This window comes from Mastomys coucha, chromosome X, assembly GCF_008632895.1.
Source record: "Mastomys coucha isolate ucsf_1 chromosome X, UCSF_Mcou_1, whole genome shotgun sequence".
NCBI classification, from domain to species: Eukaryota; Metazoa; Chordata; class Mammalia; order Rodentia; family Muridae; genus Mastomys; species Mastomys coucha.
In genome coordinates, this window is record NC_045030.1 from 157,720,089 (window position 1) to 157,738,213 (window position 18,125).

General features: G+C 39.6%; 1 protein-coding gene and 1 pseudogene across 1 annotated transcript in view; one reads left to right on the forward strand and one right to left on the reverse strand.

Moving 5' to 3' along the window:
- The window catches only part of Bmx (BMX non-receptor tyrosine kinase), a 66,952-nt gene that overhangs the window by 23,797 nt on the left and 25,030 nt on the right, over positions 1–18,125 (reverse strand). The window contains exons 8-11 of the mRNA XM_031376777.1: positions 16,743–16,814; positions 15,793–15,846; positions 5,391–5,445; positions 3,361–3,440 (exon numbers count right to left, since the gene is read on the reverse strand). Coding sequence (XP_031232637.1) covers positions 3,361–3,440; positions 5,391–5,445; positions 15,793–15,846; positions 16,743–16,814 — 261 coding nt within the window. The remainder of the gene's footprint in view (positions 1–3,360; positions 3,441–5,390; positions 5,446–15,792; positions 15,847–16,742; positions 16,815–18,125) is intronic.
- Positions 6,072–6,332, forward strand: LOC116090878 (annotated as a pseudogene).

Consider the following 18,125-nt stretch of genomic DNA (forward strand, 5'->3'; position numbering starts at 1 on the left):
TGTGTGTGTGTGTGTGTGTGTATGTTTATGAGTGCAAGCACACACACACACACACACACACGCACACACACTACTTACCTATAAGAAAATAGGAGAAGAAAAGTTATTTTTCTGTGTTGTAAATGGCTAATCTGCAGGTGGTATAAGTATGAGTTGATGACATTTCATAAAAGGGTTTTGCTTTCCCAATCCCAATGGTCATAGCTATAAAAACTCCTGCACCTTAAGGTAAGGGAACATTGTGGAAGGACGGGGGTATGGGAGAATTGTAAGAACCAGAGGATCAGGGAGTTTGCTATGAGATTGTGTCTCCTGATAAGATCAGAAGTTACTCATGAAATCTCATAAACATGACTGTTCAAGTGTGAGCTGGGTGAGAATGGCACCAGTGAACATGCCAGACTGGATGGGGAAAAGCCCATAAGGCTTTAGCCCTACACAAAGAACTCCAGGCAACTGAGGAAAGCTGGGAGGAAGAAACCTGGTCCTCCCCCAGGAAGAGCACACAAATTGGTTGTCCACTGCCAAACATTTGGCCCTGGAAACATACATACAAGTAACATTATATGGACTGTATGGCCTGGCTTTGTGTGTCAACTTAACACAAACTAGAGTCATCAGAGAGGACAGAGCTTCTGTTGGGGAAGTGCCTCCATGGGATCCAGCTGTAAGGCATTTTCTCAATTAGTGATCAATGGGGGAGAGCCCATTGTGGGTCGTGCCATCTCTGCGGTGGTGGTCCTGGGTTCTATAAGAAAGCAGGCTGAGCAAGCCAGGGGGAGCAAGCCAGTAAGCAGCACCCCTCCATGGCCTCTGCATCAGCTCTTGCCTCCTGGATCCTGCCCTGTTTGAGTTCCTGTCCTGACTTCCTTCAAAATGAAGGAAGTCACAGTGGTATGGAAGTATAAGACAAATAAACCATTTCATTCCTCAAGTTGCTTTTTGACCATGGTGTTTTGTTGCAGAAATAGAAACTCTGACCTAGCTCAACAAGTTGTATTTAGGACTATATATGTATACATATATGAATGCAATAACAATTGCTGAAGAGGCCGGGCGGTGGTGGTGCACGCTTTTAATCCCAGCACTTGGGAGGCAGAGACAGGGGGACTTCTGAGTTTGAGGCCAGCCTGGTCTACAGAGTGAGTTCCAGGACAGCCAGGGCTACACAGAGAAACCCTGTCTCAAAAAAAAAAAATAACAACAACAAAAAACAATTGCTGAAGAAAGAGACCATGGTTTTGAAAGAGATTGGGAACCAGTATATGGGAGGGTTTGGAAGGAAGAGAAGCGAGGGAGAAATGTAATTAAGTTATAACTTCAAAAATATTTTAAAAGGTATATTGATTTAATTTAATTCCTTATCTATTTAATAATTTTCTACTGGATCAATGTCAAAAATAAAATCTGGGATGATGAAGTTTCAAAGAGGGGAACAACTGACATATCATTTGGCTCTATCCAGAGGGCCACAGCTGTTTTGATGCTTAGCCAACAGCATATTCCCTAGTTCTTAGACTTATTTCAGCCAATGATTATGTGAAATCTAATATATGTGTTTATTAGAGGCATGGATTCTGGTACTGACAAATACTATATGGTTATTCAAGATACATCCTGTTATTTCAGATTATAAGTAGGTATTTTCTATAAAACAAATCTCAAGATAAAACATCTTTATCATCTAATTATTACAAATGCATATGCATGTTCTGTGTGGTGGGGCATGCATCTACACAAGTCATTCAGTCTAGCTGTTAAGAAATATTTCTTTCAATTGATATGATTGGTTTGTATCAATTCAGTGTCCGTTCAACCCCTGTCCCCCAAACACTGAGGGTTTCAGAGACACACTAGTGTGGATAAAAGAATATGGCTTGGTAATTTGGTTGTTGGTGGCCTAGCTTCAGATCACTTATTCTGCCTCATGGGCTAGTCTTTAAGAGCTCTCATTGAACTCCAATCTCCTCATCTGTAAAGGGACCTATTTGCTCTGGAGTGGTGTTACAAGGAATCCAAGAGGTATTTGCCCATGGGATAATAACTTATAAATCTCTGGAAGGTTCATGCATGGGGACACGAAGGCAGAGGCTCAAGAGTTGGAGGCTACATAGGGAGGCTCTGTCTCAAGGAAATCAACTTCTGGAGGGGACTCCTGATGATGATGGCTTTGGCAAGATGATGCTGGGAAGTCTTACACACCCAAGGATCAAGCATGCAAGAGTAGACAGAACTACTCTCTTACCAGCAGCACCATTAACAATAACTGCACCTTCATTTGGTGTTATTGTGTGCAAGACAGTGTCCTAATCTAATATGTGTGTTAAATGATTTCATTCATAGAACAGAAAAACATTTTTAAAAGCATAAGCCTGAATTTATTCACTAGCTCTGTTAAAACATTAGACAAAACACATCCAAGTGCCTAGTAATTATAACACAAGCACTTGCACGGCAATCCAAATTTATTGAACTAAGGATACTAAGTAATACAAAATCGTATCACTTTAATTATGGCTTTTAGTTGACATTTGATTTGGCCACATCAAAGTCGTTGCTAAGTTGGTGAATTTAAATACTGTGGCTCTCTGTTGGGATGGACACACAGTCTTAGGACACGTACTAGTGATGTGAATGCGGGAAGTAATTTTAATCATGTGCAATTGGTCATAGGCCTTATTTTGCAGTAACCATTGCTATTTTATTTAACAACGTATTGTTGCTTTGAGTGAATTAAAAATTATTATTGTATTTCCCTTTTCAATGAGGAACTCCTTTTCAGGACTAGAGCATGTTGAGAAACTTGTTCAACATAATAAAGGCCTGAAATGGGAAGAGAAGTTTGAACTAGAACTCTTACCTGCAAAGGCCAGCAGACAGACAGACAGACAGACAGGCAGTCAGATTAAACATACTCAGAAAACACTGATACCTTGAGTTAACCCCACAGGATAGGTTCTCTGAGATTTGGGCACTGGGCCAAGCTTCTCCACTCAGCAGACAAGTTGGGTTGTGAGTTTAGAAATGCTATTGCTATTTTTTTATGTTTCTCTTTCTATGCTTAGGCCGGACTCCAAGGGACCCACACTGTTGTTTCAATAAATGTTTATGGAGGTGTGCAGTACTCACAGCACTCTGCCTTTTCTGGAGTGGACAGGAGAAGGTCACTCAGAGCATAGCCTTTTGAAAGCAGATGGTCTGAAGGCAATGGCTAATGGCCATATTCAACACAAATACTTTGATCCCAAATTCCAGAGTTCAAGAGTGATTGGTATCTCACCTCAAAATATAACTAAGTGATCATCGTTTTCAAACAACAGTCACAAGGGGAAAGAGGAAGTAAGTCTACATCGTACTTACTTTACAGCCTTACTAAATAAGGAAACTGTGTACATTCCCATCTGGCTGGAATTTCTAACCATAAATGCTCCTTCTTTTCCCTGAAAAGGAGGGATAATGTTTATTATTTTTGAAAATGACTTTTATTTAGTCAGTAAGCAAAAATATTTTAGATGCACAACAATGTCAGCAAAGGGACAGGTCACCCAACAGTTAGCACAGAAGGGTCTCATAGCTTAGCTTTCTTCCTTTTCTCACTCAGTTCCTTTCTTCCTCTGTTTTTCTTTTTTAGTTCTGGGGATGGAAGCGGGGGCCTGACCTTTGCTAAGCAAGGGCTTTACCTTTGAGTTTTATCCTCACCCAAGTCAATATCTTTATAGATCCATCCTGTGCAAACTCTTTTGTTTCTAGATAATTTGCAACTCTCTAAAATTTTTCTGTTTTATATTTATGAAAATATAATATTTCCATATGTATATATATATCACAATCATATAATATATCACTATATCATATTCCGGAAATATTTCAGAAAATTAGCAATGAAGAATAAACACTTTGCTAAAGTTGTAGCCTCTATTTGTCTTTCTCAAGGATTTATGCCAGTTGTAACCAGAGCCAGGTTCAGAAAAAGCACAATAAACTGGATATAACAGCTTGCCAAGTGAATCTATTGCATTCTGTTGAGCACATCTTAAAACATAATTTGTGTGTTTAGTGTTTTATTAGACTGAATTGTAGCAAAGTACTATTTTCATAGATCAAAAGAATTTACTATAGGTAAGTTCATATCAATTAGCAATAAAATCAAGTAACTTAATTCCATATCACACCTTCTTTGCTCTGGTTTAGGTGCTAATGAGCAGTGTGTTGGTTTGAATGAAAATGGTCCCCATATGTTCATATATTTGAATGCTTGGTCCCTGGCTGGTAGACTGTTTAGGAAGGATTAGGAGATGTAGCCTTGTTTGGAGCTGTCTGGGGGTTGAGGTTTCAAACGTCCATACCATTCCAGTTGGCTCTCTGTGTCTCACAGTTGTTGTCTCAACATGTAAGCTTTCAGCTGCTGCTCCAGCACCATGCTTGCCTGCCTGCTACCACGTTCTCCACCAAGACTGGTCATGGACTAACCCCTCTGAAATGTACTCTTTCTTCTATAAGTTGTCTTGGTCATGGTATCTCTTCATAGCAGTAGAAAAGTAACTAGGGATGCATGCATAGCATACATTATCATATGGGTTCCATCCCCAGCCCTGCAAAATGAAATCATCTCTCCTATTTGTGATTCTGTGCTATCTTCTGTCTTGACTCTGGATTGGGACATGTGAATTGCAATGGGACACTAACCTATGCTGTCAAAGCCGAGGGTCCCTAAGTACTTACAATGCTGAGCTAGTCCTCTTTGAAGGGTTTCTATTCTCTGATGAGGACCCAAATCAGACTCTTAGAGAGGCCATACAAGGAAGAACCGTGGCACTCCAGTTGACCCTCAGTCATCCCTCAGCAAAACATTTACCTAAATAAGCTGATTTCATTATTGAATTCTGAATAGATTACAGAATAGTGAGAAATGCAAATCTTGTTTCAGGCCACTAAGTGTTGGGGGTGGTTCATTTATTTTTGAAGCAAAGTTTGTTGAGTACGTGGCAAAGAGACAGCAAGCCTCTCGGTAGCCAGAGTGATTCCTACAGCTTGAGGTGGTTCATTATATAGCTAGAGTTAGGCATCAGGATATGCTAGTAACCCAAAGGCCAATGTCATGGTGAGTTGAAACATTAACAAAAATGTTTCTCAGATAAATGCGTTCATCCTGAGACCTGCCAGAGACAGATATTCTTGGGCTGCAAGTGTAGTCTAGTGGTAGGAATAAGTGCTTAACATGTAAACACACACACACTCACCATGCATACTACATACACACACCATGCATACTACATACACACACCATGCATACTACATACACACACCATGCATACTATGCACACACACACACACACACACACACACACACAGATTCTTTGAGGTGAGTAGAGGAAAATTCTATCATTTACCTTTTGTCTCAGTAACTGCTCAGATTGTGACCTGGAGATATTCCCAGCAAACCAGCTGCAAAAGAATTCTGGATTGGAGAATTAATCATTTTTAAATCATACAACTTGTCCCTCAACTTTTGACTCTCTAAAATAAGGCATCAGCCTATAATATGGATATTCAAACCTAATTATTGGACAGTATTACCTGATGATACTTTTCAAAACTCAGACTCTTAGTCTCCCAAATTCTACTTCTGAGGTGAGGCCTGGCTAATATCAAGTTGGGAGTGGGCTGCTAGAGTCCTTCTAGGAGAAGTCCTAAGCTAGCCCACAGTTCACTCTTTTGAAGGAGGACCAGAGATTAGATCCCTGATGATTGCAATGCGAAAGCCAGCTTGGCCAAGGATAAACACTCTTGTCTTTCAACCCAACCATTTATTTTAATAACTTGATAGTAGCACATTTTATATCAACTAGTCTCAAAGCAAATGCTTTTTAATTTTTTTTCTTCAGAACAGAAAGAGATAAACATCTAAGATGATATCCAGACAAGAGGCAAAGATATGTGGGAAAGTTGTGGAGAATTCTTTTTCTTAAAAATAAATAAATAAATAAATAAATAAATAAATAAATAAATAAATAAATAAATGACTGGACCAAAGACTGTGATCTGGTGTGGCGAGGGCTGCAGCCTCAGCCATGCCCTGATATTATGAGGACAAGCTGTAGGGCAGTGCAGGAAGGAGGACTCGGTGCATGTCTGCTGCAGTTGACCTGTGTCCTCCAAGAAGGAAAATCTCCATGGCAGTGTGTGAAAGAAGGCTACTGCAGAGCTTTTCAGTATTCTTTCTTTTCTTTTCTTTTCTTTTCTTTTCTTTTGAGTGTAAAAGATCAATATTGGATGGCAGATCAAGATTCAGAGGAAGGGATGTTGATAACATTATGTTGAAAGCAAGATGAACATCAACTAGGATTTTTTCTGGTCCTTAACAGAAAAGATCCAAAATAGGAAGCACAGTTGCTGCTGCATCTGTTCGACCTCTGGGCCAGGTGTTCCTTCCCAAGGATACCAGAGAAAATGGATCAATGCTGTTTCTGAATGATTCTGCTGTTTGAAGTCACTTGTAAAAGATACATGGGACTGAACAACTATGGGCTAAGAACTTAGGGTGTTTGGGGAATTGCCTAATGGAGAGACTAAGTTCAAGGATGACTCTTTAATCAGATTACACAGTATGTGCATCTAGGAGGCCATGATGAGATAGGCATAGTTAGTAACATAGAACCTGTTGTTAGACTCCTCCAACTCTTGTTTCTGTTTCTTGGTTTCAATTTTAGGCCATCCCTCTCCTCATAAAGGGGTGGTACCAGTCACAGTCCACATCCTCAAGATCTGGGCTCCAAAATTGGGAGTACAGGCCCACAAATCACACCCTACTCAAGGACTCTGGTCTTTTCTGGGTCATATACTCCTGCTCCATCCTTTGTGATCTTGGCTACATCCTGGTTGCATGTACTATGCTGGCACCATTCACAGTCACATAGGATGAGTTAAGGGCCTTACCCCTAAACACTGGAATGCAACAAATGGAATGAATATATGTCCACTCTACAGTGCAAATGTCAACGGCATGAAGTGGCTGGAAAGTTTAGAATCCTGATCATTTTATTTTGACCACTTAACACAGTAGAGAGCCATCAGGAAACTAAACCTTCAGTTTGATTCTTGTCATTGAACAGGGAGTCATTATAGCTTCTGTGTTTTTTCCGGAGTTCACTGGGGCCAAAGCAGTCTGGGATTAGGTAGTTAGTTCACTTGCAGTTTTAAAAGTTTTGAAGCTATGAGGATTCCCTAGGGTGTCACAGAGGTCTGCTCTCTGTACTTCCCCCACTGAGAGTGGGAGGTAATACATCCTTCAGTCCTGCCACCTAAGTCCCAAGCTTGGTGTTTGTACAGTGTGGAGGATTGCTCCTTCTGCATGCTAGGAAGCTCGACCATTGAGCCACACCTTCTACTAGTGCTTCAATTGCAACTGAGAGTAAAATATGTTTGTATGAGATGCCTCCATTTGCCTAGATATAGCTTTATTTGGAGAAAGTCACATGTCTTATAATTGAACCTTCAATTATACAATCCTGTGTATTTTATAGTGTTCCTGGAACATGCAGCAGTCACCACTATCTACTTCTAGAATAGTCTCATCCTTTCCAGAAACCTACACTTGTTAGCACTCTGTCCTCCTTCCCTCTATTCCAGATCTGTTAGATGAGTGAAATTATATAGTCCAGTCTTTTCTGAGTCCTGTTACCACGTTTTAAAGGTTTATTCATGTGTAGCATCAATCTGGAATGTAGTACTGCTGGATAACATTCCATAGTAGACAAACTGTGTTTTTTTTTTTTTCCATCGAGATAAACTCTGAGCTGTTTCTATTTTGGGGCTTTTGACTAGCGCTATGAATGTCTGTGAAAAAGTTCAAAATATTTCATTTAATACGTGCCTTAGAGTGGAACTCCAGGGTCATATTATGACAGCCTCAATTATATTTTCTACAATGATTTTACCACTATTTCATGCTCTCATGAAATCTAGGCTCCAGCAACCCTATCACAACTGTTCATATTGCTTGCAGACATTCTGCTTGGGATGAAGAAGCATCTAATTGGGATCTTGGTTTGCATTTCTCTAATGCCTAATAATCTAAGCATTTTTTCATGTACTCATTGGATTTCTATGCTGCTTTTGCAGAATGTTTATTTCAGTCTACAGTCTGACTTTCAGTTGGGTTATCTTTTTTATTTTCCTGTAAGATTATTTATTGTCGACTCAAATATCTTAAAGTTTAATTGGTATTTTTTCAACTTGTGGTTTGTCCTTCTCAAACTCCTGATATTCTCTGAAGCACAATTTTTATTTTTGTATGTTGCCTTTATGTGTCTTAGCCCAGGCTGTCCAGGAATCCCCAAAGCTTTGAACACAGAGCAAGTATTTTCACCACTTCACTTCCCAGAAGGCACACGCTGCTGTGCTTGGCTCCTGCAGTTTTCATATTGGAAAATGACAATGTGTTTTCTTCTTTCAGTGTACCTTAAGAAACCATTGCTAACTCAAACTTACAGAAACTTATGTAAATTTTACCTCTTACCCGTAGGCCTTTGCTCTCAAAATAATTTTATACACTTTTATTCATGACCATATTCAAAATTAGTTAAATAGAAATAATAAGCCTTAACATGGTTAAGTATATATTCACAGTACAGTGCAGTCAGCCTGCAGCACAATTCTGTATCCACCTTGCAAAATGTATAGTGTGAACATCTAATAACTCCCAGCCATTGTCAAGCTGTCCCTTCCTGCCCTGTCCTTGGGATGCTCTCTTTTCATGGTAATCACCATTCTCTGTCCTGTTTCTGAATTTGAGTACCCTAAGTGCCTGGTATTTGTGGCCTCTTAGCACACTCATATATGTGTGTGTGTGTTTCAGGGAGGGATGGGGACTGGCTTATTTCATGTAGCAAAATACCATCAAGGTTTATATCATGTATCAAAGTTTCCTTTCTTTGTAAGGACAAATAGTATTTTAGTGTATGTACTGGCTGGTTTGTCTGTCAACTTGACACAAGCTGGAGTTACCACAGAGAAGGGAGCTTCAGTTGGGGAAGTGCCTCCATGAGATCCAGCTGTTAGACATTTTCTCAATTAGTGATCAGGGTGGGAGGGCCCATTGTGGGTGGTGCCATCCCTGGGCTGGTAGTCCTGGGTTCTATAAGAAAGCAAACTGAACAAGCCAGAGGAAGCAAGCCAGTAAGCAGCTCCCTCCATGGCCTCTGCATCAGCTCCAAGTTCCTGCCCTGTGTGAGTTCCTGTCTTGACTTCCTTTGGTGATCAACAGCAGTATGGATGTGTAAGCTGAATAAACCCTTTCCTCCCCAACTTGCTTCTTGGTCATCATGTTTTGTGCAGGAATAGAAACCCTGACTAAGACAGTGTGTGTTGTATGTATGTTGTCCGTATCTTGTTTCCTACTCATCCAGCAGTGGGTACCTTGGTTTGTTTCCACCGTGGAGCTCCTGACTATGCTATGAACAAATATTCTTAAGACTTTGCTTTCAATTTTAGCATACACACAGAAGACTGTATGTCATACCATAATTCTGTTTTTATTTGTAGGCACTGCCATAGTTTCCTTAGGAGCCACATTATTTTATGTTCCTATTACAGTGCACAAATATTGGAATTGCCTATGTTCTTGTGAATCTTACTCATTTTTAGTGGCCATTCTCATAATCATGAAGTGCTTCTGCTTCCTATTTCCCTGATTACTGATGTCATGTGTTCTATATGCTTAATGAGGGTGGGGTGGTGAGCAGGGAGGGGGTGAGGGAACAGGGTTTTTTTTTTTCCAGAGGGGAAACTGGGAAATGGGATATCATTTGAAATGCAAATAAAGAAAATATCAAATAAAAAAAAGCATTGACCCACCCAAGGGAGTTGATTATAGTGTACCCTGGGAATTTTAGTTTTAGCTCTTAGCTTTGCTCTTTGATGCATTTTGAGTTAATTTTTATGTGTGATATAAAGTCTGACTTTCTACTCCTCACATGCAGATATCTAACTTTGCATGTTGCCCTTTGGTGGGAAAGCATCCATCAAGCACTGTTACACTGTTTCTGAGCCAAATCTCTCTTGTGGCTTCTGTCTATCTTCATGCCAATGCCACTGCTTTGATTACTGGAGAATTATAATAAAAATTTGAAATCAGGAAGTGTTTGTTCTATAATAAAAATTTGAAATAAAAACTTAATTTTGTTAATTTAATTAATGAGCTAAGAACAATGTGCCTTACTTTGTATGTGAAACACAACAAATTTATGTTTCATGTGACGTTAGATATAGCTGTGACCGTCTGGCATGGATCAAAATATCACATATAGGAAGAAATAGGGTATGAAGTACATGAGTACATAGGGGCATGAACTTGGGGAATTAGGAGAAATTGACTAGAAGAGGAAAGATGTGCAGAAGAAGAGTGATGGTGAATGCTAAGGCTTGTGGGAGAAAAGCAAGGCAGAAAGTGTCTCCTCTGTGAATGGGAACTGGTATTTTGTATGGTATCTGTATTAACAGAAGGAAATAATAGTAGCTGGACAGTTCAATAAAGAGCAAAGATTCTTAGACCAGCCAGTTTGGAGATTTGAGCTCTAGAAAGAACTACCTCATCTATAGTTGTTTGACTCTGAACAAGCCTCTTAGTCTTTTTGTGACCATAGACTTAGTTATCTGTAAAATTAATGAGGCTATCCTAATTTATTTTATGTTGTGATAAACAAAGCAAGTTGGGGAGGAAATGGTTTATTTCAGCTTTCAGATTGAGGGAAATCAATTCAGGAACCCAAAGCAGAGGCTTTAAGTAGAGACCGATGGCAGAACACTGAACTGGCTGGCTAGCTTCTGCTGGCTCGCTCAGCTAACTTTCTTATATGACTTAGACCCACCTACTTAGAGATGATACAGTCCACAGAAGCCTGGCCCTCTATCTCAATTAGCACTTAAGAAAATGCTCCACAGCCAACAGCTTGAGGGAAATTCCTCATTTGAAGCTTCCTTTTCACAGGAATGTCAAGTTGACAACCAAGATTAGCTGTCACAGGGCTGATCTTAAGAAGCTCCTTTTAACTGTATCTACCCTTACAAATGTTTAACTAGCACTTGAAGTATTCATGGCAGTTTTCTGTTTAACTCATATTTCAATCTAATAAAAGCCAATCAAAAGACCATTTAGAAAAAGTGATATAGAGCAAAAATTCTTTGGGCAGGGGGAGGTTTGTTGGAGGGTTGAGACAGGCTTTCTTTGTGTAGCCTTGGCTGTCCTGGAACTTGTTTGGTAGACCAGGCTGCCCTCAAACTCAGAGATCTGCCTGCCTCTGCCTTCGGAGTGCTAGGATTAAAGGCATGAGCTACCACTGCCTATCAGAACACAGCTTCTTAAGACACTGGTTGGGACCCCCATGTATGATTGAAGAATTGAATATGGGGGAGTGGGTCATAAAATGTCGATAGTAAAAGGTCCCTGAAAGTGTAGCAAACAAAAATTAATTTTGAATTAAACACGTGATGAACCAGGTACTTCTTTCTGGCAGTGCCCACCCATGTTACATGATACAACTTCACTGCAGCCTTGTTTTGAACATATAATATGCATGCTTTGCAATGGGCATTTTATCATATCCACAACACTCACAAATGCTATCTGACTCACAGTATTTCTACTACACATGCAAAGTTGTCTGTTTTCATAAAACATAATGGTTTAATTCCTGAAAACAGAGATTTAATCTTTTCCTACCATTATTTCTTAGCATGTAAATATTTGTAACAGGATATTTCCTGTCCAATTACATTAAAATATTAGTGCAACAGGAGGCCTGTGTTTTGACAGGGAAAAGAAAGGCAATGCTAAGAGTTGCAGAGACAGAGAACGTCTAGGGAAAAAAGAGAAGAGCTAAGATGTAGACAGACGAACAGGAAGAAGAGCCAGGTCCAGCGTGGTTTTAATAGCCACAGGTAGTTATGATATTATAAAGGATAGGATATTTGGGATAATTTGTCTAATCTAGGTGGGTAGCTTTTATCATCAACTGGTTCTGAAATTATTGTATTGGCATCTTGTGAATTGAAAATTTATTGATACATAAATCTGTTTGGTTAATTATAAGTTTCTAGAGTTTTGTTTCTACCAGGTCACTGGGTGTTGTAGCTGCTGACCCTGGGGTGGATGGTCGTTGTGTGGGGCTGGCATGGCAGCAAAAGGAACTCAGGAGCTCCTGCCACGCCGGAGAGTTGGCAGGTAGAGACAGAACCAGCAGGACCACAGCGGGGCCGAGAGTTGAAGGCACAAGTGCAGGAACGTGCAGGTTCATTTTTTAATATTTCCCACAACAAATATCAAATCAGTATATCTTTGCACTATACCTTATTGGAATGTTTCATTCTATAATTGCCATTTGAATTGTTTTCCTGGAATTTCATTAAAACAACTATTCAATGAATTTTAGTTTAGCATTAGAGCAGACTTTGCAACAATTTCTAAAACGACCTTAAACATTTTCCATTTCGTACTGTATCTCTACACAAAGTAACATTCTCAGCACTGACAACTGTCAAACCAAAAATACTGATCATGGGCTGGAGAGATGGCTCAGCGATTAAGAACACTGGCTGCTCTTCCAGAGGATATGAATTCAATTCCCAGCAACCACATTGTGGTTCATAACTGGTTCTAACTCCAGTTCCAGGGGATCTAATACCCTCTTCTGGCCTCTCTGGGCACTAGGCGTGTAAGTGGTACACATACACCTAGGTAAAACACCCATACACATAAAATAAATAATATAAAAATATTTTTTAAAAAAATAAATCAACTCTGTGGAACATTAAGGATGCTCTTTCTTCACTCTCTGCTATTCAGCCAGTGTTTAATTCTTTATGTAATATGAATGAGCAAATTTGCTTTCAACTTTAAATAAATGCTTAATTCCTTATGTAATATGAACAAGCAAATTCACTTTCATCTTTAATAAATGGCAAAGTTATATGTAAATTAAGAATTGCTTTAAATAAAATTCTTTATGATTTATCAATAAAAGTTTGGTTTCTATACTTATTTTATAACTCTATATACCTTGGGCTACAAGGTTTATCTGATTAAAAAAAGGGGGCCATCAGAAGAAAACGTTTTAAAAGCCTTGATCTGGGATATACACCTGTGGGTAGATAGAAGGAAGAAATCAGGAAAAAACCCATGGACTTGGACATGGAAGGTGAGATGGCATATATATATGAATATATATATATATATAGACAATGCAATATATATATATATTGCATTGTCTCAGTTGGCCTTGGGCATAGCATGGCAACCTGAGAAGTGTTGAATCTTAATTGAGGGATTGTCCAGATCAGATTGGCCTGTGGATATATGTGTGGAATATTGACATGGTTATTAACTAATGTGTGAATATTGAGCCTATTCAAAGTGGTGCTGTTCCTGGTCAGGTGATCCTGGGCTGTATAGAAAAACTAGTTATGCATGGCTCTGTGAACAAGCCACTAAGCATCATTCTTACATGGTTTCTGCTGTACTTCCTCAACTGTGAGAGAGTTCCCTGAGTGGAGGTAATGTTGCATGGAACAACAAGCAGTCCTGCCTTCAAATTCTTGCTTGAGTTACTGTCATCACCTCCTGTAGTGACAGAGTGTGACCTGTAGGCATAAGCCAAATAAATCCTTTCCTCTCGCAAGTTGCTTTTGGTCAGTGTTTCATCACAATGGAGAGCAAACTAGGCATACATCTTCCTAACCTTTTGCATGAATAGACATGTTACCTGTGCCATTATTTTGCTGAGTACTGGCTCTGCTTAGTTTTTAAAACATAGTATTTAATGTCAAAAAGCAGTGGCCCAGCTCTAGTCCTAACATGATTTTCCATATAAATCCCAGTGCTTCCATCTTTATTTAAATGAAGTTGAATTGCTGGTTGAATTAAGAATGTAAGATCTACCGACATTGGCACTCATAGTATAGGACGTACGGGAATGTCAAGTAAGATATGAGGTCATCCTTGGGGCTCTCAGAGACTGAACGACCAACCAAGGAGCATACACAGGCTGGACCTAGGCCTCCCTGAACATATGTAGCAGATGTGCAGCCTGGTCTCCATGTGAGTCCCAAACAACTGAAACGGGAGCTGTTCCAAAAGCTTTTGTCTGTCCATGGGATATGCCTTGTCTGGCCTCTGTGGAAAAGGATGGGCCTAGCCCCTCAGAGACTTGATAGCTGGGGGGGATAGCTAGGGGCCCCCATCCACTCAGAGAAGGGGGTAGGTGTGGGGGAAGAATTGTGGAAAGGAGTGACCAGGAAGGGGGCAATGAGCAGGATGTAAAGTGAAATAATAATAATAATAATAATAATAATAATAATAATAATAATAATAATAAAGATTAGGGTCATATACCTCTATGTCTTAAGTTCCTTTTGAGAAAATATTTTTGATTTTTGAAGAAGATGGGTCTTTTATGATAATTTCCACAATGTATAAATCTCTCAAATTATTTAAGCCTAGTGGAGGCAGTGTGGTTTCTACCTCAGTGCTAAAGGCTAAGCCTTGACAATGTAAAGGTTTGCTCTCCTCCCAGAGAAAAGAATTGAAGCAGAAATCACAGAGGAATTCTGCTTACTGGCTTGCTTTCCATGGCTTGCTGCTTTCTTGTAGCATTCAGAACCACTTGCCCAGGGGTGGCACTATCTACAGTGAGCTGATATGGACCCTCCCACTTATTATCAATCAAGAAAATGCCCCCATGGACATGCTCATAGGTCACTCTGATGGAGGCAATTCTACAATTGAAGTTCTCTCTTCCCAGGTTTCCATCAAGTTGATAGCTAAAGTTAACTATAATAGGAGGCTAGAATATAGAGAAGTAGAACCATGAGAGAATGGAGGGTATACCATATCGTCCCTAGTGTGACAGGTATGCTTAGAACCTGGTAACAGATTATAGGTAAAACGAGAAGAGGAAACATACAGGTCTATTGTAAAAGCTCTCACTTCACATGTAACCAATAAATCAAATAATAGCACTCTCTCAGAAGAGAACTAAAGTATATGGAATCCCAGTGTCCATATGAATCCGAAAACTTTCTAAAGTCCTCTAAATGTTGAGTGACTTCAAAATACAATATGATATACTGTTTTAAATTTTCTATATCACAAATCTTTAATAAAGTCAATATTTATAGAATGACAGAACCCCCTGAATTTTGAAAAGATCTTTAAAGAGGCCTTAACATTAGGCCTACCCAAGAATATAGTTTCAGTGACCACTTATTCTTATTTTCCTAGAACAGATGATTTTGTGCCAGATAGCTGTTGGAACTTGTCTCTATGTCAGGAATTTCAACTGCAATGCCAAATAATAAGGTCATCCTATGAATAAGACTCTACATACATATATGCCGTTATGTTGAGTAGCTCAGTGTGCTGCTGTGTGAAATTAGTGCATCATGCCAAATGCCTTAGTCAGAGCTTTCAAACGTTATCTTGATTAGAGGGATCCAGCAAATAACTAATGAGCAGAACCATTATATTATCTATCTATGAAATGAAAACATTCAGCACATGATAAATCCGTGAGTGTATGCAGCAGATTTAGATGGTCCAGACTGGGGAAAACATCCTCACTGATAATAACTAAGTTCATTACCATCTACCATTTAGAAAACTGGCCCCGAGCCTCACATGAATTTACCCATGTCTCAGTCTGCTGAGAGTCTAACCATCTGTTTTAATGCCTTCAAGAAATCAAATAAAAATATCTAATTCTAGTTTTAGAAAAATGTACAGCACTTTTCAGCACTCACTCATAAGCATCCAGATTTTCCTCTTCTTCAGATGAACTTGACTCAGGGAATCCCCTTAAGAAGAGTTGAGAAACATCATGAATGCCAAACAAACAAGGAAGGCAAGAAACAATACAACTGCCTAGTACAGCAATACCAAGTTATTGTATCCTCATAGATAAAATCTAGACTTCTAAGTTTCCACTTTGCACTTGGGAAAGGTATCAGCAAAATGAAAAATCAGTCATTCACAAGCTAAATCTATGACCAGTGCAGGAAGAGAACCCCTCTTCAACATGAGAGGCTCCTGAGAACTCAATCAGGTTATTTAGACTCTTTCAGGTGAGCAAGCTTATGAAACACATAAAGATTCCTACAAAGATGGCTACTGTAGGAAGTTTAAAAATTTGTTGCTGGTCCTGGAGAGGTAGCTCAGTGGTTAAGAGCACTTCCTGCTCTGGCAGAGAGCTTTGGTTCAGTTCTCAGTACCCACATGTCAATGTACAACCAGCTGCAATCTCAATTCCAAGGGATCCAATGCCCTCTTCTGGCCTCTGTGGGCACTACACATGTGTGGTACACTTACATACATGCAGCCAAAACACTCATGCACATAAAAATAAAAATATAATAATGTTTTTAAATGTTGGTGATGTGCACAGAGCTAATCTTAGGGAATAATTTATTCTGGGTTGTTCTCTTTCTTGTTAAAGTTGCCTGAGCCAGCATATCATAGTACTTGTGTACTTCATGACTGAAGAGCAGATATCATCAGTGTGAGGAAATCCTTAACCAAGGAACTCTCAGTGAGGTCCACATATATATTCAGAGGCAAATTACATGAACATTTTTGGACTATATTTACCTTGCATGTAAAGCCTCATTGCAAACTTATTTCCGAAATGTGGTTAGTTTTTTTCTGCAAGCAGAAGTAAATTTTGAGTATAAAGTAGCATTTCAATTGGACTTACCATGACATTTTTGAGGTGCTATGAGAAATGATATTTCTTTCCAGTTGGTTACTGCCTGCAATGTCTTCCTCACTGCAAGTAAAGGTATATGATTATTGTGGTGAAAATGAACGTTCTTGGAAAGCAGTCATACCTTCCACTGATCCTTCTGCAAGGCTAATAGATTAGAATATCAGTGATTGTGGAGACGTTGGAATGTTGCATGTCCAGAACCTAATTTTGTTTTTATCTATCCAGGCTATCTTTAGTTCTCTTGTCAGCCAGTCCTTGTTCATCTCTTGTCCATCTGCCTATCATCCCTGTGAATGACAGTAAAACCTCCAATGTATTAATTTAACAGACCTCTGGAAATATGAAATAAAAGGACAGGACTACTCGTATAGTATGGAGATTTTTATTGTAGGTTCAAGGCAAAAAGCAGGCAGATGGAAGAGTCCAGGGTGAATGCAGCCAACAGACTAAACCAGACCGTGAAAGGAGGGAAGGAGCAGGAGAGGATTAGGTTGACGAACTGAAGCAGCCCAGGCCAAAGTATAGCCATAATGGCTATATTATAAAGGAGATAGAGAAGCTAGGGGAAGGGAAGCTGAAGCCCCTCCCAGGAGGGGGACATTTAGGGTAGAGGTTGGGGTGAGAAATGCTGGGAGGGCCACAGGTATTGAATGATGCTGGAAGACTTAGCCAGGGTCTGCTTTGGTATGTTAATAGATTAGCACCTGGGTTAGCTAGCCACTTGTTGCTGGTTTCTTTGAGACTTAGCAACCATTAGCTTCTGCAAACTGCAAATCTAAATTGTCATCTGGTATCTGAAGCCTATAACACAGGTGCTCCCTCTTTGCTATACCCCACCACACACACACTATGTTTTCACCCATTGAAAAATGTTTTGGAGAATCACAGGATCACAGAGTCAGCTTGATTCTGAGGAGTTCTGACACAACCAGGATAACAGGAAGGCAGGCTCCAGTCAGATTTAGCAAGGGCAGGTTAACCAGATGCCAGGGGGCAAGCATAAGAAAATAAACAACACAAACCAAGATCACTTGCCATCATCAGAACCCAATTCTCCCACCATAGCAAGTCCTGGACACACCATTACACTGAAAACGCAAGATTCAGATATAAAATCACTTATCATGATGATGATACAGGACCTTAAGAAAGACATAAATAGCACCCTCAAAGAAATACAGGAGAACACAGGTAAACAGCTAGGAGCCCTTCAAGAGGAAGCACAAAAAATCCCTTAAAGAACTACAGGAAAACACAATCAAACAGGTGAAAGAAATGAGCAAAACCATCCGGTACCTAAAAATGGAAATAGAAACAATAAATCAGAAAGAGAGACAACCCCCCTGGAGATACAAAACCTAGGAAAGAAAT